The 24797-nt window shown below is 34.0% G+C and overlaps 1 protein-coding gene across 1 annotated transcript in view; it reads left to right on the forward strand.

Moving 5' to 3' along the window:
- The window catches only part of LOC101893381 (all trans-polyprenyl-diphosphate synthase PDSS1), a 110887-nt gene extending 89815 nt beyond the window's left edge, over positions 1–21072 (forward strand). Inside the window, exons 6-8 of the mRNA XM_059118035.1 lie at positions 9000–9131; positions 13901–14095; positions 20807–21072. Of these exons, the coding sequence (XP_058974018.1) occupies positions 9000–9131; positions 13901–14095; positions 20807–21028 (549 nt within the window). The 3' untranslated portion in view covers positions 21029–21072. The remainder of the gene's footprint in view (positions 1–8999; positions 9132–13900; positions 14096–20806) is intronic.
- Positions 21073–24797: the final 3725 nt, after the last annotated feature.

Below are 24797 nucleotides of genomic sequence, written 5' to 3' on the forward strand. Positions count from 1 at the left end.
CAAGAAAAGGTAAATCGGGATTGAAGATCATAATTTTTATACCCTTATGTCTACAAATTGAAGGTTAATCCTGATTGAAGGTTATAATTTTTATAACGCTGACCTTATGTCTGTCATCGGTTTAGGACCCAAGGATTCTTTGGACAAGAACCGCTTCCGGAAGTATTTAATTCGGTCTAAACAAGTTTTTCCTTTTTCGGAAAGAATATTTGGAAAATGTTTAGCTTTCACACCAAAAAGTCGTAAAAATCTTTCAGTTGGAAGTTTACAGAGGAGGATATTTGTAAAACCATTGGACAACGGACCCACATCCAAGTTTTTAGTCCTAAACTATTTTAGGGTCTTCATATGTCTCACGTCAGGGTCTCCTAAAACCAACAGGGGCCTCTACATCAAATTTCGGGTTTTCAGCTCTATCCCTTTACCCGACCCTAAATTTAGTACTATTTAGTACTTTTCGAATATTTAAAGTACACTTACATATTCAAATTCGTGATGTCAAGAGAGACCTAAGTATCAAATTTCAGAATTTTATCTCTCTCTCTTCACCCAATTTCAAATTTAGTACAATTTAGTACTTTTCGAACAATTATTGTACACATTTCCAAAACCAGTTCCATATCTGAATTACCAGTTACAAACGGAGACCTGAATATCAAATATGAGAACTGCAGCTCTATTTCTTCGCCCAACACCATACTATTTAGTACTTTTAGTACAAAAATATAGTACACATTTCCAAAACAACCTCCATTTCTAAGTTCGGGATATTAATAGAGACCCCAGTATCAAATTTCAGAATTTTATATTTATCCCTTCATCCAATTCCAAATCAAAAACGAAAATGTCGGAAATGCCATCAAATTTTTAGAATAAGTTTAGATTTGTTCGAATTGGTCACGTTTGGCACGAACTATGGCCTTCAAACGGCCAATGAAACCGTCAGACACTGCCCAAATGTTGCTCTGCGGTATTTTGACCCATTTCAGGCGAAGCGCTTGCTTGAGGTGACCGACACTTTGGTATTTTTTAGTGCCAACCTTGCTTTCCAAAATACTCCAGACACAATAGTCCAAGGTATTGGTATCCGGAGATTTTTATGGACACAATGGACGCTAGAAATGAAGCGAGGAACCTCATTTTGTAATTATTCTTGGGTGCTTTGTGCTGAGTGCGGTGGTGCGGAGTCCTGTTGGAATTGGCCAAGGTCTGCGGCCAAAATGTTTGCGTTCCTAAGGCCTTAATACGCCCTCCAGAATATTTTCGCGATAATATTCGGCATTCAATCTGATGACATCGTCGATAAATACGAGCGGAGAGCGACTATCGGCTGTTATGGCGGCCCACACCACACCATCACCATGGCCGGCGCTTGAGTTCTGGTGGCCAATCGAAGGTGTACATTTTCAACTGACCTCTTTGGCAAGTATACACGATCATTTTGTTTGTTTACAAACTGCTGGACAACAGCGAATGTTTTCTCATCGGAGAAACCCACATTCGGCAGTTCATCAGTTTCGGCCAAGCGAAGCAGCAACTCTTTAGCTCTTTTGAGTCTATTTTCGTTCTGGTGCGGTGTAAGTTCTTGCACTTTTTGGAATTTCAATGGCTTTACCCCAAGCTCATTTTTCAATATTTTCCGAATGGAAAATTTTCGGCCACAGCGATGCGGGTTTCGATCAAGCCGCTTTTTATACCCTACACCACTTAGTGGTAAGGGTATTATGTCTTTGTGCATTTGTTTGTAACAGGCAAAAAGAAACGAGATAGACCTATAGTTACTTTTGAGGATCTCCATAGAATCACTTTCTGAGTTGATTTATGCATGCCAGTCCGTCCGTCCGTGTGTCCATGTATTCTTGTGAACAAAATGCAGGTCGCATTTATTATCCGATTGAGATGAAATTTTCCAAACAACATTTGTTTGGCCCAAGGACGAACCCTATTGAAATTGGAGATAATCGCTAAAAATTAGATATAGCTCCCATATATATCTTCGTCCGATTTGCCTTTTATTGTGCAACGTGTAATATCAGCCCGAATAGTATGGAATTTTGCACATACAACCAAATTATTCCTGGAAATAAGTATGTCAAATTTGATCGAAATCGGTTTAGATATAGCTATAGCTCCCATATATATTGTTCATCCGATTTGTTATTTTTGTCCTCCGCAGCCGTAATATGCACTCTGTAACAAGAATATTTAGGGAAATATATCAAATGCAGCTCAGAAATACATTTGCAAAATTTTATCAAGATCGGTTCAGATTTGGATATATCTCCCATATATAACTTTGTCCGATTTACCTTTTATTGTGCACCAAACGTCTAATATTTGCCCCAATGGGATGGAATTTGGCACTTACGACCGAATTTAGGTGAAGATCGGTTCAGATATAGCTATAGCTTCCATATAAGTATATTTTTCATCCGATTAGTTATTTTAGTCCTCCGCAGCCGTAATATGCACTCTGTAACAACAATATTTGGGGAAATATATCAAATACAGCTAAAAAATACATTTGCTAAATTTTATCGGTTCAGGTTTGGATATAGCTTCTATATATAACTTCGTCCGATTTGCCTTTTATTGGGCACAAGACGTGTAATATCAGACCGAATAGTATGAAATTTTGCACATACAAAAAAAAAAAATAGGCCTGAAAATAGGTATACCAAATTTGATCAAAATCGCTTCAGATATAGCTATATCTCCCATATATATTGTTCATCCGATTTGTTATTTTTGTCCTCCGCAGGCGTAATATGCACTCTGTAACAACAATATTTGGGGAAATATATCAAATACAGCTCAGAAATACATTTGCTAAGTGTTATCGAGGTCGGTTCAGATTTGGATATATCCCCTATACATAACTTCGTCCGATTTACCTTTTATTGTGCACCAAATGTCCAATATTTGACCAAATGGGATGGAATTTGGCACTTACGACCGAATTAATTCTAGAAGCTAGTATGTCAAATTTGGTGGAGATCGGTTCAGATATAGCTATAGCTCCCATATATACTGTTCATCCGATTTGTTATATTTCTTACCAACACCCGTAATATGCCCTCCGTAACAACGATATTTAGGGACATATATCAAATACAGCTCAGAAATATCTTTGCCAAATTTTATGGAGATCGGTTCAGATTTGGATATAGCTCCCATATATATCTTTATCCGATTTCAAATTTATTGTGGCACCAAATGGACAATACAAGTCCGAATTTAAAAGTTATAAATTCTTCGGCATATTTAGTCCTTTGAACTTTAAATTATAATTATAATCATAGCGTCTATGATATAATTCTCCCATAAAAACTTTTAACTGTTATGCGGAGCTCTACTAAATTAGCAAAGTGTTGTAGGGTATCATAAAGTAGGCCCCGTCCGACTTTATGACTTTCTTTACTGGTTGATGTTGCTGTTTTCTTCTGTCCACTTCCTTGACGTCGGGCCACGCTACCAGTATCCCGCTAACGAGCGATGGTACGAGACACAAAAGATTTATTCACATTTAAATGCTGGAGTGCTCTAACGATGGCCACTTGTTGTTTTCCAGCCAAATAGAAAGAAACCACGCTTGAATTCCACCACGAATAACTTTTTTTCTGGAAAATGCTCACCAAAATGCTTTTGTACGCTTGTAAACAATATAATGAGCAGTCACTGGAATAATTTTAACGGCTGTCAGACGAGTGGCTTAGAAATGACAGAAGTCGGAAGTTGTTTTTTTATTTCACCCTGTTTTTTCATTTCACCCTGTAAGTCAAGACCACATAAGCGCGAGCATTTTGAGAAAATATCTGAGACTATAACCAATGACAAGCCATAAGTGTGCCGGAAACTTTCTTAACAAAACCTATCTCCCAAACTAGCATTCAATTGACAATATGTTACTCAAATAGAACATTTTAAATACGCACATTTCCAAGACATTTCCATTCACGAATTTAATTAAATTTAAACTCACATCCAAATCTATTTTTATTTTATTTTTTTTTAATATTTTTTTTCAAATATTTTTTGCACAATACACATTTTATGATGTTTGCCTAAACTATTATCTAAACGACGAGGGACAGCAGGTTCACAAACTCATCGACATGCATGATGCAAATGGGTTCGTTTGAATGAGTGTTTGTTGGTTGGCATCTATGGCGTTGTGTTGTTGTTGTTGTATTTGGCAAAAAACATTGACTAAAAGTGTCAATGCCAATTAACAGTCATTATTTTCATGTTGAACTAAACACAGGCATACACACCAACACAGACACACACACACATATATCCGGTATATAACGGCCAGAATTGAATGACCATTGTCGATTTGAAAATTGAATTTCCAAATAACAATTTCTCAAATATGAATGACCTCTCTCTCTCTCTCTCTCTCTCTCTCGCTCTTGCTCACTCTCTATCTGTCTGTCTGTCTTTCAGCACTTGTTTTACTTCTAATTAATTTGTCCTTGTAACGGCAGAGAATAAAAGAGGCTTCTGTTAAAATTTCATGTTGACCTCCCCCAGAGAAGAGGGTATTTTGTATGGGGGGAGTGAAGGCAAGTGTGAACTGCCATTGGGTTGTCAGCAAGTGTGTGAACTTGTCGTTCTTGGAATTTTCTAGGATTTTTTATTGCAAAAACGTTTACCAGCTTCTATGAAATATTGATATTGACAATCGAATGTTTTTTCTATGTTTGTTTGCTTGCTATCCAGGACATTTTATTTTCTGTGGCATATTCGAATTTTTTATCTTAAATGGAAGTGGTTGTTTGGAAAGAGGAATTGAAATATTTTCTAATTGGATTTTTTTTTTGTTGAAAAAAATTTACAATTAGTTAAGCTCTATAAATACTTGGGGATTTTTTGAAGTCCTGTCAATGACAAAATATTTTTTTAAGAAAAAATTCTGTAAAAAAATTTAAAAACTAATTCTGGACCATAAGAAATTTTCTTAATCCCTCATCTTATCTCCTGGAAAAATGAAAAAACTTTAAGGGTTAGAGAATCAGGTTAAGAGAAGTCAATCAAATCAAGATCCATCAAATAGCCTTGATACTCCTTGTAAAATGTTTGAAAAGATCTTGAATCATTCTGAAAACAATATTTGAAAAAAAAAAATCATAAGTTGATGATCCTTGAAAAAAGGTATGGTTATGATCTTGAATAGTTATATTTTCGAAGAAATCTAAGATTATAGCCTTGAAGGTCCAATATTTTGGGGATTTCAAGCCATCATTAAAAAAACTCCAAGCTACGGTTGTAATTGTTTTCAAGGCCTTATAGGTCGTTGAAGCTATGTTTTAAAAAAAATTACAATTATAGCCTGGAGATCCTTGAAAAAAAAAATAGAAAAACCAAAATTATAGGTTTTAAAGTCTTAAATACAGTCTTAAAGATAATCGATTATAAATCGGACTATAAATCCTTAAAAAATGCCAAAAGAAGTACAAGATTATGGGCTGGGAATTTCATCAAAACTAGTTTGAAAGAATTCAAAAATGTTGCTTTATCGGTCTACTATTATAAAGTCTTGAAGGTCCTTGAAAAATCAGTTTACAAACAACCGCAATTAAACCCTTAAATATCCTTGAAAAACATTTGAAAAATCTAATATGATGGACTTTAAGATCCGCAATTATACCGGCTTGAAGGTCCTTAACAAAAGACAATTATTGTCCGAAAGGAAGGTCCTTAAAAAAATGGCAAGGTACCAGTAGATTATATTTTTACAAAGGTCGTTCCAAAAAAGTCGAAAAAAATTAAGGCTAAAAAGTCCAGGATTAAAGGTCCTCAAAAATGCCAAAAGAAATCCAAGATTATAACGTTCACGAAAGATGGTTTGAAAATGTGCAAGATCATAGCCCTGAAGATCCAAAACTATATTATCCTTGAAAAATCAGTTTACAAACAAACGCAATTAAAGCCTGAAGATCCGCAATTATAAAGTCTTGAAAGTCCTTAAAAAAGTTTAAAAATAGACACATATTTTCTTAAAGGAAGATCCTTTAAAACATTATCTTAAAAAAAATCAAGTTTACGTCCATGAATATCCTCGATATAGTGATATAGGCCCTCCCATGAAAATGGTAAAAATTATAAATTTAAATACCTAGTCCTGAAGTCCTAAAAACAAAGTTTTAAAAATCCACAATTAAGGTCTGAAACTTCATTGACAAAATGTTCAAAAGTCTAAGATTGTAGCCATAATGATCCAGGTTATAGGTTTTTTAAAATTGTTGAAAGTATCGAAGATTATACCCTTGAAGATCAATGATTGTATAGGCTTGAAGGTTCTTGAAACTAGCTAAAATATCCACGATTATAGTTTGGAAGTACTTCCTTCCTTGAAAAAAATGGCGTAAAAAATTGAAATGACACCGTAGAGGATCATCAATTGTACTATAGTCTTGAAAATCTTTAAAATCAGCTAACCAAAAATCTGCTATTAAAAACCTGGAATGTCCTCGAAACAAATTTCAAAAATCCAAATTGAAGATCCACGATTCAAAAACTTAAATGACCTTAAAAAGTTTAATATTAAACGACTAAAGACTCGAAAGAAAGTCCTTAAAAAATATCTCAACCAATCAAACTTACAGTCTTGAAGATCCTCGATTACATAGCTATTAAATTAAATAAACGCCTAGAAAGTCCAGGATTAAAGGTCCTCAAATATGTAAAAACCAAGGAAATTTTATGAAATATGATTTAAAAAATGTAAGATCATAGCCCTGAAGATCCAAAATGATATAGTCTTGCAGTTTCTTGCAAGCTCAGTTTACAAACAACAGCAATTACAGCCTGAAAGATCCTTCAATAAAGTTTCAAAAATCCAATATGACAGCATATATGATCGACGATTATAAAGTCCCTAAAAAACTACAAAAATAGACAATTATTTCCTGGATGGAAGGTCCTTAAAATTTATCTTAACTAAATTCACGGTTACAAACTTAAAGATCCTCGATTATACAGGGTGAGATAAAAAAAACTGCAACAAAGTCAAACGCCATAATTTTTACATTTTTTTTTAATTTTATTGAATTAAAGCAAAAAATAACACCAAAATTTAGAATAAGTTTAGATTTGTTCGAATTGGCCACCTTTGGCACGAATTATGGCCTTCAAACGGCCAATGTAACCGTCACACGCTGCCCGCATGTTTTTCTGTGGTATTTTGGCCCATTCCCGACGAAGCCCTTGCTTGAGGTGATCGACAATTTGGTATTTTTTATTGCCAACCTTGCTTTTCAAAATACTTTAGACACAATTGACTAAAGGATTGGTAACCGAAGATTTTGGTGGTCATTGTGCGCAGGAAATGAAGCGAGGAACCTCTTTTTGTAATCATTCTTGGGTGGCTCGTTCTGAGTGCGATTGTGCTGAATTCTGTTGGAATGTCCAAGGTCTGCGACCAAAATGTTTGCTTGTCCAAGGCTTTAACACACCCTCCAGGATATTTTCGCGATAATATTCGGCATTTATTTTGATGCCACGGTCTATTAATACGAGCGGAGAGCCACCATTGGCTGTAATGGCGGCCCACACCATCGCCATGGCCGGCGCTTGAGTTCTGGTGGCCAACCGATAGTGCACATTTTCAGCTGAACTCTTTGGCAAGTAAAAACGATCATATTGTTTGTTTACAAACTGCTGGACAACGAATGTTTTCTCTTCATCGGAGAAACCCAAATTCGACAGTTCACCACTTTCGGCCAAGCGAGGCAACTCTTTAGCCTTTTTTGAGTATATTTTCTTTCTGTTGCGGTGTAAGTTCTTGCATTTTTTGGAATTGAAGTGGCTTTACCCCGAGCTCATTTTTCAATATTTGCCGAATGGAATATTGCGATATGTTCATCTCACGAGCCATTTTTCGGCCACTGCGAAGCAGGTTTCGATCAAGTCTCTTCTTTACTTTTCGAACCATATCTGCTGATATTGCTGTTTTCTTCCGTCCACTTCCTTGACTTCGGGCTAAGCTACCAGTATTACGGTAACGAGGGATGGTACGAGCGATAGTCACTTGAAATATATTTCATAAATGCCATTCCCGCAAATGGCCTGGTTATTGTCCTTTTAAGTCCTTTCATAAATACTAAAATACTACAATTATAGTTTATTGATACTCCTTTGAAAAATATTTTAAAAATATGACACATTAATGTCTCTGCTCGTCCTTGAAAAAAATCATTCTTCCAAAACATCCGCAATTAAATCAGTAATTGTCCTTGAAAAAATATTTTTAGAAGTTCTCAGCCTTGCCGGGCAATTAATTTCCTTCTTCTACTTTGTGTGTGCGTTGTTTTTTTTTTCAAACTCTAACAAGCAAATTAAATTTCAAGGTTTTTCGTTTTGCCATTTGCCACCCCTCCCCCCCGAAATTCAATGTTACTTCAGTCACCCCACAAAACGCACAGTAATTGCAAGCACATGGATCTCTTTGCATGTAAAATGAATTCTGATTGCCCAACCGACAATAATAGAATTTGTTTCAAAACCAACAATGCAGAAAAATTTACGACTTTAAACAAAATCATAGCCAAGTTAATTAAACAATTAATGACACGCCACAATGGCTTGTTAAACGAATTTAAAAACGAATTGTAAAACAAAGAGGTTGAAACGCAACTTAAGTTTTGTGCACTCTTCCACCATTCGGGGTGTATGCACGGGTATGTATGTATGTATATACCATGCACCTAAAGTTACTTGTCCAAGTAACAGGCCCCCTTCCCCACCACCAACCAAATATCTTCTATGGAGGGCCATAAAAAATATTGTTATTTCCGATTTTTGGAGGTCCATCCGAGCATTTTACTACAGCAGCTGCCACAATTGCCATGGTAGTTATCTACGTGCCTTGACTTCATATCGCGCTCCTCTTCAGAACCCTTTATTTATATCTCTGTTCGGCCACGTCTACATATTTTTTAATTCATTGTTTTTTTTTTTTTAATTAACTTCTTTTTCTTCTTGTTGTTTTGCAGATTTTAACGGATTTGGTACAAGGTGAATTCATGCAGCTGGGTTCAAGGGAAACCGAAAACGAACGCTTTGCCCACTATTTGACAAAGACATACAGGAAAACGGCTTCACTGATAGCCAACACACTGAAGGCGGTAAGTTTAGCAAAAAAAAAAAAAAAAAAAAAAAAAAAAAATCGAAAAATGCATTGAAGCGTTAATAAACAATTGGTAAAACAACAACTGAAAACATTTTTAAAAAAAATTTAATAACATGTATCAATGTACCTTAACCTGATAACAGTGCACGCATGCAATTAATCGATAATTTGAGTGTGTGTGCAGTTTTAATGGTTATTATTATTTAAAGAGGGTAGTTCGGAAATTGGTGGTAATTTTTTTTTCAGTTTTCTGAAAAATATTCAAAAACGCCCCGGATGTAAGCCACTGAAAGTCCACGATTATAGTCTTTTGAAAAATAAAAAAAATCGAAATTAATCTTTTTCTTTAAAAAGAGTATCAAATTACCAAGAATTACAATTCTAATAGTTCTTTAAGCTATTTTGAAAAGGTGCACATTTATAGTCCTTTTAAAAATAATAAAAAAATTTGGGATTACAAATCTATGAAAATTATTTTAACAATCTAGGATTGCAGTCCTTTGATACTCCTTTGAAAAATGTTTGTAAAAAAATAGTAATTATTCTTTGAAACTAAAAATTAATTGTTTTAATCCAATATTTTAAAAATACACGAAATATTTAAATATAATTATGGTTATTTATATTTTTTCGAAAGTTATTCGAAAAAAAAATTGAAAAAAAAAATTAAAAAATCCGCGAATATATCCTTGGATGGACGTTTCGAAAATATTTAAAAATCCTTATTTATAGGCATATGAAAAATTTCTAAATGCATAAAAATCCACAAATATAATCCTTGGATAGCCCAAATTTTATTGAAAAATTCGCGAAAAAAAATCCTTGATTATAGTCCGTCGAGAAATATTTTAAAATCTCCAAGATAATAGTTCCCTAGAAAAATATTAAAAAAATCGCTATTACAGTCCTTTGATATTCCTTTGAAAAATATTTTGAAAAATGCCTGGAAAATATATTATATTATATAAATATACAATATTGAAAAATATTTAAAAAAAATCTTTGAAAAATCAAACAATTATGGTCCATTGAAAAATATTAAAACTTCCAAATTCCTGGAAAATATATTTAAAAAATCATTGATTATGGCCCTTCAATATTCCTTTGAAAAATATATAAAAATATCCTTTAAAAAAATCTTTGAAAAATCAAACAATTATTGTCCATTGAAAAATATTAAAACTAAGAACCATTACAGTTTTCAGAAAAAAATCAAAGTTCCCTCACAAAATAATCCACAATTACAGTCCTTTGTCCTTCCATTGAAAAAAAATTTAAAAAGTCTTCAGAAAAAATTTTAAAGTTCCCTCACAGAATAATCCACAATTACAGTCCTTTGCCCTTCCATTGAAAAAAGTATACAAAGAAAGGTATTCCAAAATCTAAGATTTACTCCTTTAAAAAATAATAAAAAAATCCACAATTATAGTCCTTGAAATATTTATTAAAAGAATCCATGATTACAATCCTTTATATTCCTTGGGAAATATTTTGAAAATCCTTTGAGATATATTCATAAAAAAATCCTTTTATATTCCTTTGAAAAATATTCATGAAAATTTCTTGAAAGACATTTTAAAAATCAATGATTATGGTCCTTCAAAACTCCTAAAATTAAAGTCCATGGAAAAATATTAAAAGAACTACAGTCCTTGGAAAAATGTTAAACTTCCTTCAGAAATATTAAAAAAAATACACAGTTATACGATTATAATAATAGCCCTTTGTACTTCCATTGAAACAATTATAGAAAGTCCCTTAAAAGATATTTTAAAAACCATAACTGAGTTCGGAAAAAATTATTAAAAAAGTCCACAATTATAGTCCTCTTAAAATATATACTAAAAAATCCATTTTCTCCTTTAAAAAATATAGAAAAAAATTCAAAATTCTAGTCCTTTAAAAATATTTATTAAAAGAATCCATGATTACAATCTTTTATATTTTTTGGGAAATGATTACGGTCCTTCAGTACTCCTAAAATTATAGTCCATTGAAAATATTAAAAGAACTACCATTAGAGTCCTTGGGAAAAATGTTAAACTTCCTTCAGAAATATTAAAAAAAAAACAATCCACAATTTTACGATTATAATTATAATTAAAGTCCTTTGTCCTTCAATTGAAACAATTATAGAAAGTCCCTTAAATTATATTTTAAAATCCATAACTGAGTTCGAAAAAAAATTATTAAAAAAGTCCACAATTATAGTCCTCTCGAAAGATAAAATTAAAAAATCCATGATTACATTCTTTTGATATATCTTTGAAAAATATTTAGAATATCCTTTGAGAAATATTTAAATTTTTTAATAAAATCAGTGATTATAGTGCTTTGAAATCTATTAAAAAATCCTTTAACAGTTCTTAGGAAAAAATGTTAAATTTCTTCAAAAATATTTAAACAATCCACCAGAACCGTGGTAAACATTTATTAAAAAAACATTTATTAAAAAAAAACATTAATTAAAAAATATTTATTAAAAAAAACATTTATTAAAAAAAAAACATTTATTAAAAAAAAAACATTTATTAAAAAAACCATCCTTGACATTATATGGTAAAATATTTTAAATATCCTTTGAAAAATATTAAAAAAAATTCAAAAAGGACTATACTTTGTCCTTCCATTGAAAATAATTATAAAAATTCTATTGAAAGATATTTAAAAATCCATGACTGAGTCCTTTAAAAATATTTTAAAAAATCCACAATTATAGTCTATAAAAATATCCACGATTACATTATTTTGATATTTCTTTGAAAATATTTAGAATATCCTTTGAGAAAGAATTAAAAAATACTACGATTAACATCCTTTTTTTTATATTCCTTTGAAAAATATTTAAAAAATCTATGATTATAATCCTTCACCTCCTACAAAAGTAATACCATTTAGTACTTTTCGTACTATTATAGTACATATTTTCGAAACCACCTCCTTATCTCCATGCTCACATGAGCAGCAATCCTAATATCAAGATTCAAGTTTCTATCACAATCTTTTTATCCAATACCAAATTGTATCAAATGTCGTTCGATTTAGTACTTTTTGTACAGTTATAGTACACTTTTCCAAAAACACCCGCATGTCTCAATTCCAGATCCAGAACCAGACCTCAATATCATATTTCGTGATTCCAGCTCTATTCTTTCGCCCAATACCCAATTTAGTACCATTATTAGTTTTCGTACAAATATAGGCCGAATTTCTAAACCACATCCATATCTCAATCTCAGATACCAACAGAATATAAGATTTCCGAATGATATTTCTATTTCTTTAAAATAAAACGAAATTTAATACTTCTCGTACAATTACAATAACATTTTCAAAACCCCCTACTACATACAGGGTGAGATAAAAAACTGCAATAAAGCCAAATTTTTAAATTTTTTTTTAATTTTATTGAATGAAAGCAAAGAATGTCGGAAATAGCATCAAATTTTAGAATAAGTTTAGATTTTGGCGATTTGGTCACCTTTGGCACGAATTATGACCTTCAAACGGCCAATGAAACCGTCACACGCTGCCCGAATGTTGCTCTGCGGTATTTTGGCCCATTCCCGGTGAAGCGCTTGCTTGAGGTGATCGACACTTTGGTATTTTTTAGTGCCAACCTTGCTTTCCAAAATACTCCAGACGCAATGGAGACACGAAATGGTATCCGGAGAATTTGGTGGCCATTGTGCGTTGGAAATGAAGCGAGGAAGCTCATTTTGTAACTATTCTTAGGTGGCGCGTGCTGAGTGCGATGGGGCTGAGTCCTGATGGAATGTCAAAGGTCTGCGGCCCAAGGCTTTGATACACCCTCCAAAGTATTTTCGCGATAATATTCGGCATTTATTCTGATGCCACGGTCGATTAATACGAGCGGAGAGCGACCATCGGCGGTTATGGCGGCCCACACCATCATCACCATGGCCGGCGCTTGAGTTTTGGTGGCCAACTGAAGGTGCACATTTTCAGCTGACCTCTTTGACAAGTAAACACGATCGTTTTGTTTGCAAACTGCTGGACAACGAATGTTTTCTCATCGGAGAAAACCAAATTCGGCAGTTCACCACTTTCGGCCAAGCGAAGCAACTCTTTAGCTCTTTTGAGTCTATTTTCTTTCGGTTGCGGTGTAAGTTCTTGCACTTTTTGGGTTTTCAATGGCTTTACCCCGAGCTCATTTTTCAATATTTGCCGAATGGAATATTGCAATGTGTTCAGCTCACGAGCCATTTTTCGGCCACTGCGACGCGGGTTTCGATCAAGTCGCTTCTTTACTTTTCGAACCATTTCTGCTGATGTTGCTGTTTTCTTCCGTCCACGTAGCCCGACGTCAAGGACTACGCTATCAGTATCACGAGACACAAAAGATTTATTCACATTTAAATGCTGAAGTGCTCTAACTATAGCCCCTCGTGGTCTTCCAGCCAAATATAAAGAAATTACACTATCACGCTTGAATTCCATCACGAATAACTTTTTTTTGAAAAATTCTCAGCTATCACTGGAACAATTTTAACAGCGTTCGGACGGCTTAGAAAGCAGTCTGAAGTTGGTTGCAGTTTTTTCATCTCACCCTTTACATCTATCATACACTTCCAAATCAAAGAGTATCTAATGATTAATGAAGTTTTTGAAAAATAAACAATTAGTAAATTTGTTTAAGAGTTACGGAATAGGGTCCCTGCCCTATGTCTACAATTTACATATTTACAATATAACAATTTCTTTGTACCCCTCTAATCCCTCTATTTTCTCTTTCCATTCCAGACGGCTGTCATCGCTGATGCCGACGAAAACCTCAAGGAATTGGCATTCCAATATGGACGGAATATTGGTTTGGCTTTCCAACTGGTCGACGATATGTTGGACTTTGTATCGTCGACAGAAACAATGGGTAAACCTGCCGCTGCTGATTTAAAACTGGGTCTTGCAACGGCTCCCGTTTTATTTGCCTGCGAAAAGGTAAGTGGCGGGGAAAATCAAGTTGTTTTACTTATTTTATAAATGAATATCAAAGTTAGTCATTGAGAAATTTATGCACGTTCCATTTGGGCTATTGTATTTATGGCCAAGTGATAGGTGATGTCGTCTTGGGTTGGCTTTTATTTAAAATTTTTTATAACGATTTAGTGATGGGCACTTAGCGACTTCCTTATGTGTCTAAGGCACGAGACTGATTACAGAGAGAAAAAAAAAAAAAAAAATTAAAAAATAATAAAATAAAATGACATAGCGAACAGTGGTTCAAGTGATTAATTAGGAGGGCATGGAATCATAAATTTTAAAAAATTCAAAAAATATTATTTTTCGATCATGATAAATTGCAAGTAATTTATAATCCCCCCCACACCAAAAACTGCAGAAGGTGTCTTCCAAATTTGCGACAATTTTATTATGTTTATGATAATTTAACAAATCTGCCATGCAAGTCATATCCGCAGCACAACGGCAAAAAAAAAACCGAGAAAAAAATACCGAAACATAACAACTTTATTTACTCGTAGTTTACTATTATTATCATAAACCTAGCTGTTGTTGTTGCTTCTTGCATTTTGAAGATAGACATTATAACAGCAACAGCTAGACCCATACCCATGGCATTTCGAAAATTTACTCACTGGAAACGTAGGTACATTTCGGTACATTTTATTCCCAATTACGTGGCATTTGTCTGCCTTATTGTCTTTTTGCTAACATTTTATTTGAGTTTTTTTATATTTTGTTTCCTCCTCTTCCTTCCCCTTGGGCGAAAAGCAACAATGTCTTTGCATACCAATTTTTTGTGGAGCAAAATGTTTTGTTTTGAATTTTTTTTTAGATAATAGTTTTGAATTTAAAAATTTGGTTTTCAATGAAGTTGTGTCACAACACTCAAAACAAGGGTTATTGTGCTTCAATGGGGGAATACCGTACAACAACACACACACAGAGAATATTTTGAAAATAAAAAAAAATAGTTATAAAATTATTTTATTATTAGATTGATAGTGTACGAAAATATTCCATTGATTTAAAATGGGAACACTACGGCGTATAATTGTTGGCAATAAGTATACGTCACAGAGTCATTGAAAATTGAGTTTTTTTTTATCGAAAATATGTATTTTTTGAATGTATTTTTTTATACCCTCCACCATAGTATGGGGGGTATATTAAGTTTGTCATTCCGTTTGTAACACCTCGAAATATACATTTTAGACCCCACAAATTATATCAAGAGATCAGCATAAAATTCTATGTCGATTTATCCATGCCCGTCCGTCTATCCGTCTATCCGTCTGTCGGTCTGTGAAAATCACTCTAGCTTCCGAACGAAATGAAGTAGGTTGATAAAATTTTACTCAAATGTGTATTATGTCTGCAGGATTTTTGGTATCGAAAATGAGCCATTTAGGCCCACGTCTTCGTATAGCCCCCATATAACGGAACCTCCCGATATTCGGTATTTTGATGATTTTAGCGAGATTATTCACCGGAATTGTTTCAAATTTGGTATTTGAAGTTCGTAATGTATACTACAGCCTATGACAGAAAATTGGCTGTGCAGGCTCACGTCTTCGTATAGCCCCCATATAACGGAATCTCCCGATATTCGGTATTTTAATGATTTTAGCGACATTATTTACCGAAATTGTTTAAAATTTGGTATTTGAAGTTTGTAATGGATACTACATCCCAAGACAGAAAATGGGCCATGTAGGTCCACGTCTTCGTATAGCCGCCATATAACGGAACCTCCCGATATTCGGTATTTTGCTGATTTTAGTGACATTATTCACCGGAATTGTTTCAAAATTGGTACTTAAATTTCGTAATAGATACTACGGCTTAAGACAGAAAATGGGCCATATAGGTCCACGTCTTCGTATAGCCCCCATATAACGGAACCTCCCGATATTCGGTAAAAATACCATCAAAAGATGATTTTAGAGACATTATTTACCGGAACTATTTCGAATTTAGTATTTGAAGTTCGTAATGGATACTACATCCCAAGACAGAAAATGAACCATGTAGGTCCACGTCTTCGTATAGCTCCCATATAACGGTACCTCCCTATATTCGGTATTTTGATGATTTTAGCGACATTATTTACCGGAATTGTTTAAAATTTAGTATTTGAAGTTCGTAAGGGATACTACAGCCTATGACTGAAAATTGTCTGTGCAGCTCCACGTCTTCGTATAGCCCCCGGTACCCCCTGATATTCGGTATTTTGATGATTTTAGCGACATTATATACCGGAATTGTTTCAAATTTCACATTTGAAGTTCGTAACGGATAGTACAGCCTATGACAGAAAATTGTCTGTACAGGTCCACGTTTTATAACCCCCATGGTACCTCCTTATATTTGGTATTTAAGATAAATAATTATATTTGTTATTTTGAGGGCTGGGGAGGGTATGTATCATTTGATACGGTCAAAACGTGCCTAGTCCAAATAACGGTTTTAGACCTAGGTATCTTTGGACCAAATCCGTTTCAGGACGTTTGGAGTCGATCCAGCGATATCCGTCCGTCTGTTTGTCTGGCTGGTGCGCACTATAACTCTCGAAGGGATTATTCGATCTGATCCAAACTTGGTACATCGTAATATTATTGTCAAACTTAGATTGAGTTCGGAGATGGGTAATACCGGTCCACTCCTTCTGGTACCTCCCCCACAAAAGGTCGAATTTTTCAAAAAATGTATTTTCTGCACAGAAATGGAAACGATAATCGGATTTTGCTCCAACTTTGCAAATTCTAATATTTGCATCAGTGCTAGGTCAGGTACGAAAATGGACGATATCGGTCCACTCCATCAGGGACCTCCCCCACAAAGTGTCAAAATTTTGAATAATTACAACTCTTATAAAATGTAAAGTGAGCGTCAAATTGTCTTCAAATTTCACACATCACAATATTTTTATTGACCCAAGGTCTGGGGTGAAGGTGCAATATATTGGTCCACTCCTTCTGGTACCTCCCCAACGCAGGGTACACATTTTGGATATGTATGAAACTCATATGACGTGAAATTAACATCCGTTTCCATTCTGACTTGGCACATCTCAATGTTTCTATCACCACAGGATCTCTTATGAAATTGGTAGAGATCGGACCACTTCTTGTTGTACCTCCCCCACAAAGGGTCAGAATTTTGAATAATTATAACTCTTATAAAATGTGTTGTTAGATTCGGATTGTCTTCAACTTACGCACATCCCAATATTTGTATTGACCCAAGGTCTAGTGGGAAGATGGTAAATATTGGACCATTCCTTCTGGCACGTCCCCCCCACAAAGGTCAACGTTTGGAATAACCAAAACGATCATTAAATCCGAAATAAGCATCCGATTATCTCCCAACTTCCATACATTACAATATTTTTATTAACCCAAGGTCTAGTGTGATGAAGGAATAAATCGGTCCACTCCTTCTGATACCTCCCCCCACAAAGGATCGAAATTTTGAATATTCATGAAGCTAAAAAAAACGCGAAACTAATATCCGATTCCATTATGACGCGGCACATCTCAATATTTCCGCCAAAACAAGATCTCTTATAAAGATGTCAAAGATCGGACCATTTCTTCTGGTACCTCCCACACATAGGGTTCAAGATTTTGAAAAACAAAACGCTCAACGAAAGCGAAATAAGCATCCAACTCTCTTCAAATTTTACACATCCAAACATTTTTGCTTGCGAAAGATCTGTTGTAAAGATGATAGATATCTGCAAACCCCTTCTGGTACATCCCCCCCAAAGAATCACAATTTCCAATACTTATATCTGTCATAACTTTCGAAACAAGTCGGCGATTCTGCACATTTTCCTTTCCTATATCTAAATAGTTCTCTTAACCTAAATTTTTTTCTGTCCAGAAGTCAGTACAGTATTTTTGATAATCCTTTTCGATTTCGAGGAAATTCCGATAACCGTCCTGCATTTTTTTAGAATTTATTTTTTTTAGAGTATTTTTTTAATTTATGGCTAATAATATTTACGCATTAGAATTTGGCGTATTTTACCGAATTTCTCTGAATCTCCTATGTGTAAAAATTATTCCGCACCAAAATTGCCAAGGAATATGGTGGCAGGCAACAATATAATACCAAGCAAACGTTCGTTCGTTCATCCATCTCAGCCAACTATAATCCACCAAACCCTCTACTCAGCCATCTTTCAATAATTACGTGTCCGACATGCACAATTATTGAAACATTATTTAATGATTAAGTCATAGTCGTGGCCAGCGCCAAGTTAAAATACAACAAAGTTGATATGGCATCGGAGAGTAAAAGCGGCAAAAGAGGGGGGAGGGTCTGGCTGGATGGATGGTGAGCCTGTGTTGATATAAGTTTTCGATATTTTATCAATCAACAAAATTGGCAACATTACAAAACTAAATAATTCGCAACTTTTGTGCAACTATTTGTGATTTTTTTTTTGGTTTCGTTATTTGCACAAAGTTAGGCTTGACACGTAGCCGACAAAATTGTAATTGAATTCGTAATGAAGAAAAAGTCAACAATCCCTCTTTCTACCCTCGTCTTCCCTTCGTCACTTGAAGGGATAAACTCGCTAAGCTGCGAATACTTGGCATACAAATGTTCTATGAAAAGCCGGAAAGTAGTTATGTCGTCAATTTGTCAATAGAAGTGAAATGAATCCATCATCGTCATCCACCAGCCACATCCCCACCCAGCCACAGTCACAGCCATGACTTGAACACTGGCCTCATCCAGGAATTTCATTTATGCCATGGCAGCATGGAATGCATGCCACAATTACTTGATGGAGGTGGTGATGGTGGCGATGATGATGATATGCACGTGTCATGCATTCATATTCCAGTAACGCATGGATCCGTAGCCATTGCTGTGGCAGTTACCATCGACAATGAAATGCGTCAATTGCTCACTGTCTGAGTGGCTGCTAATATTGCCGTCGCTCAAATAACGATGGGTATTACAATGTCTAGGATTGTCTAGAAAAGTGATAAACGTTACCCATGGTAAGCAGACATGGGCAGAAGATTGTGTGATAATATTCCAACAATGCCATGGAGATATGTTGGGTTATGCATAAAATGAAAGTCTGATCGTTGAAGACCTTGAAAGAAAATGTCGTGCTAAACATGTCATATTAGGAACTTCAAATTTTATTTTTTACTAGCAAGTACCCTCTACTTATTCAAGGGAAAGACCACCTTAGATTCCAATTTTAGATTCGAGAGTTGATTTTAGGTCTTTTCAGTACTCCAAATGGACAATTTGTTCAGTTTAACAACATTTTTATACCCTCCATCATAGTATGGAGGGTATATTAAGTTTGTCATTTCGTTTGTAACACCTCGAAATATACATTTTAGACCCCACAAAAAATATATATTCTTGATCAGCATAAAATTCTACGTCGATTTTTCAATATCCTTCCGGACTTTTGGTATTGAAAATGTGCCATGTAGGTCTACGTTTTTGTATAGCCCCCCTAAAACCGGTACCCCCGATATTCGGTATTTTGATGATTTTAGCCACACTATTTACCGGAATTGTTTCATATTTGGTATTTGAAGTTCGTAATGGATACTAGAGTCTAAAACAGAAAATGAGCCATATGGGTCCACGTCTTCGTATAGCCCCCATATAACGGTACCCCTCGATATTCGGTATTTTGATGAGTTTAGAGACATTATTTATCGGAATTGTTTCAAATTTCGTACTGGAAGATTCTAATGGGTTACTACAACCTATGGCAAAAAATTTTGTATGCAGGTCCACGTCTTCGTATAGCCCCCATATAAGGGTACCCCCGATATTCGGTATTTTGATGATTTCAGCAACATTATTCACCGGAATAGTTTCAAATTTCGTACTGGAAGGTCCTAATGGGTTACTACAACCAATGACAAAAAATGTTGTATGCAGGTCCAGATCTTCGTATAGCCACCATATAACGGTACCTCCCGATATTCGGTATTTTGATGATTTTTGCGACATTGTTTATCGAAATTATTTCAAATTTCGTACTGAAAGGTCCTAATGGGTACTACAACCTATGGCAAAAAAATCTTGTATGCAGATCCACGTCTTCGCATAGCCCCCATATAACGGTACCCTCCGATATTCGGTATTTTGATGATTTTAGCGACATTATTTACCAGAATCGTTTCAAACTTCGTATTGAAAGATCCTTATGGGTACTACAACCTATGGCAAAAAATGTTGTATACAGGTCCAAATGTTCGTATAGCCCCCATATAACGGTACCTCCCGATATTCGGTATTTTCATGATTTTTGGGACATTATTTACCGGAATTATTTCAAATTTCGTATTTGAAGTTCGTAATGGGCAGGACCACGTCTTCGTATAGCCCCCATATAACGGTACCTCCCGATATTCGGTATTTTGATGATTTTAGCGACATTTTTACGGGAATTATCGGGAATTTCGTATGCAGGACCACGTCTTCGTATAGTCCTCATATAACGGGTTTTATTTAAGTGATAGTTTTTGGATTTCTTTTTTTTTTTGAAAATTTTCAAGTTCCTTCGAAATTGTGGAGGACCGAACTTAGCAGATTTTCTACTTGTTTTATAGTAGTTCCGCTAATTAAAGATAATTGCCTTTCTTAATTGTTTAATAATTTTATTAATATTTTTTCCTTTAATCTCTCTTTCAGTACCCCGAATTGAATCCCATGATTATGCGTCGCTTCAGCGAACCCGGAGACGTGGAACGTGCCTTTGAATTGGTCCACAAATCACATGGCTTGGAACAGACCAGATTTTTGGCCAAGAAACATTGCATTGAGGCGATACGATTGGCTCAGGAATTGACCGAATCACCCTATCAGAAGGGTTTGCAGGTTGTTGCGGATTTAGTTATTAATCGTATGAAATAATTAGGGCTAATTTAGTTTTCAAAAAAGACAAAAAAAAAAAACAATAAACACAATCATGTTCATACACATACAAAATCAATCAAACAACCAACTATCCATCCCAAAATCACAACACCCTTTTGCACGTTACAGAAAAAATGAAAAATAAATGAAAAAAGGCAAAGAAGGGTAATTTAAAAAATTAAATTAAAAATAAAATTTAAAAAAAAAAAACAAAAACAAACAAAGGGAATGCAATAATTTATAAAACGATTTTTTATACATATATAAAACTTATATAAAAAAAGTAAATAATTAAATGTACAATTTGAAAATTTATAATAATACATTTTAATTGTAAAAAAAAAATAATAATAATAAAAAACAACAACATGAACATACAAACAAAGAAGAACAAGAAGCTATACATCATTGATGTCACCTGTTTTTTTTAAATGGTCGGTATTTGATAATGCCCACAAATACATGTGTATGTATGTATGTATGTATGAATAAATGTTATACATAATAAACAACAATTTTTTTTCTTAGATTTTAAGATTCTTTGTTGACATTTTTTTTAATTGTAAATAATTTATAAATTACAAAAGAAAAACAAGAAAAAGGCGAAACAATACCAATAAAGGAAATTAATTGAAAAAAAAAAAAAAAAAAAAAAAAATAATAGAAAACGAAACACTTTAAAATAAAATGTATTTTTTTTTTTAAACAAATAAAAACAATTAAATAATACAAACAAATTTGTCATATAAATATATTTAATGTACATAAAGGGGCGTTGATAAATGAAGCCAACTAACTATTACAACAATTACAAAAAAAAAAAAAAAACAAATAATGTAAACAATTTTGTTATTTAAATACAACGAACAAAAAATAATAATAAAACTAAAATAAACCAAGACAGACACCATACACACCTGTACATTAAAGTTTGCAACAAAAAATTGTTATTAAAAGACAAATTAAAAAAATTAAAATAATAATTATTGTTATTATAATACAATTCAAATGTAGCCCCCCATTATAGTCAATACATTTTAATGATATTATTTAATAAAAAAAGATTAAAATTTACAAAAAAAAAAAAAAAAATGTTATGTATTTTTTTATTAAAAGCCAATCATAGAAACTATAACTTTTTTCTACCCAAACCATATGTTGTTCATTTTTAGTGGTTTTTTTATTTTTTTTTTCTTAAATTTTTTGTTATAAAAAAAAATTATAAATAGTGTTATATTATTATTAATGTTAGGATAAATATACATTAAATGATTAAAAAAAAAACAAGTAAAAAAAAAATATCGGTCGATTTTGCCGACAGATGTATACCCTCAGCCAATGTTCGATTATTTTAAAATATTTTGACTTCTGTTATGAATTTTCAAACTCTATACCCTCTATTGAGTGGGTTTGGAAAGAATGGGTCAATATTGTCCATTTCGTATCGGACCTAGAAAATCGAACATTTATATCCAATTTATGGGAAATCATAAATTCCATATTCATCTCAGGATTCTAAATAAGAGACATATATTTCGATAATACAAGTTGTAAAGAATCGCTGAAATTATGACAGATAGTACTGAAAGTACTGAAATTTTTGTCCCTTTGTGGGTGAGGTACCAGAAGGGGTTCGCAGATATATAGCATCTTCAAAACATATCTTGTGTTAGCAAAAATATTTGTATGTGTGAAATTTGAAGAGATTTAGATGCTTATTTCACTTTCTTTGAGCGTTATGTTTTTCAAAATTGTGAACCCTATGTGGGGCAAGCAGCAAAAGAAATGGTCCGATCTCTTCCATTCTTATAAAAGATCTTGTATTGATGGAAATATTAAGATGTACCATGTCTGGAATGGAATTGGATGTTGATTTCGCTTTTTATGAACTTCATGGATATTCAAAATCTTATGATTATTCACAATTTTGACCCTTTGTGGGAGACGCACTTGATGGAGTGGACCAATATTATCTATTTTGGCACGAGATCTAAAACTGACGGAAATATCAGGATTTGCAAAATAAGAGCAAAATTAGATTATTGTTTCCCTTTCTGTGCAAAAAATATATATATATTTTTTAAATTTCGGCCTTTTGTGGGGGAGGTACCAGAAAGAGTGTACCGATATTGTCCATCTTAACACCAGACTAATAAAAATATTGGGATGTGTGAACTCTGAAGACAATCGGACTCTTACATCACATTTTATGAGAGTCGTAATTATTCAAAATTTTGACCATTTGTGGGGGAGGTACTTGCTAGAATGGACCGATATTGTCCATTTTCACACCTGACCTAGCACTGGCGCAAATATTAGGAATGGCAAAGTTGGAGCCAAATTGGACTATCCATTCTCTTTCTGTGCAAAAAAAAAAATATATTTTTTTTTTTTTTGAAAATTTCGACCATTTGTGGGGGAGGTACCAGAAGGAGTGGACCGATATTGCCCATCTCCGAACTCGATCTAAGTTTGACAAAAACATTACCATGCACCAAGTTTGGACCAAATAGGATACTCCCTTCGAGAGTTATCGTGCGCACCAGCAGCCAGACAGACAGACGGAAAATCGGGTCAAATATAGCTCTAGCTTCCATATATATGTATTTAGCGGTAAATTACCTCACATGCAGATATGTCTAAATAATATTGAAGCAGACGTGGAGCTTTGATATTTTGCGAAACACTCAGTGATGTTTGGTATTGTATGTTAAAGGGGTACTATACATACTTTAATATAGAATACAAAACATTCAGATTTGTTTCGCAAACTTTAAGGGATATAATTATGGAAAATTGTGACCCTGTGTGGAGGATGTACCAGAAGATTGGACCAATATTACCCATCATCGAACTCGATGTATTTTATATTACAATGTACCATGTTTGGATCAAATCGAATACTTCCTCTAATTTTCGGAAGTCATAATTGCTTACAAATCAACTGGGGGACGTACCAGAAATGGGGTCGCTAAATGTCCTCTTCTCTGCAGAGCATTTGCTTGACCGATATTGAAGGTGAGGCCCATTTTTTGAATTCATTGAACTAGATATGCCTACCCTACAGGCAACTTTCAATACAATTGCATTATTTTGAAAGTGAAGTTATAATTGAATGGGATCAAGTTTGCCAACCAAGGTCCTCGTAGGAGGAGAATTGGTTCTATAAAATATTTATCGGCCGATATGTTCAAATACATCCTCTCTCCTGTTTTTATACCCTCCACCATTCTATTAGCTTTGTAATTACGCTTGAAACTCCTCGAATTATTCATCGTAGACTCTACAAAGTATATATGTTATGTATCAGCGTAAAATTCTAAGACGATCTAAAGATGTCCGCCTGTCTGTCCGTCTACCTGTCTGTCTGTTGTAATCACGCTATCTTTCGAACGAATTGAGATAGATGGCTAACATTTTGCATAGTTTTAAATGGGCTATGTCGATCCACGTTTTCGTATAGCCCCCCATATGACGGTACCTCCTGATATTCGGTATTTTGATGATTTCAGCAACATTATTTACCGGAATCGTTTAAAATTTCGTATTGGAAGATCTTAATTGGTACTACAGCCTATGGCAAAACATTTCGTATATTCCCTATGTAACGATTTTCATTTAAGTGGTAGTTTTCGGATTTTTTTTTTTTTTGAAAATTTTCAAGTTCCTTCTAAATGGTGGAGGGTATTGAAAGTTAGACGCGGCCGAAATTTACTGCTTTTATGTTATGTTTATGTTTCTGGCCAAATATTATTTTTGGTTGGAA

The sequence above is a fragment of the Musca domestica genome, unplaced genomic scaffold (assembly GCF_030504385.1).
Source record: "Musca domestica strain aabys unplaced genomic scaffold, Musca_domestica.polishedcontigs.V.1.1 1, whole genome shotgun sequence".
NCBI classification, from domain to species: Eukaryota; Metazoa; Arthropoda; class Insecta; order Diptera; family Muscidae; genus Musca; species Musca domestica.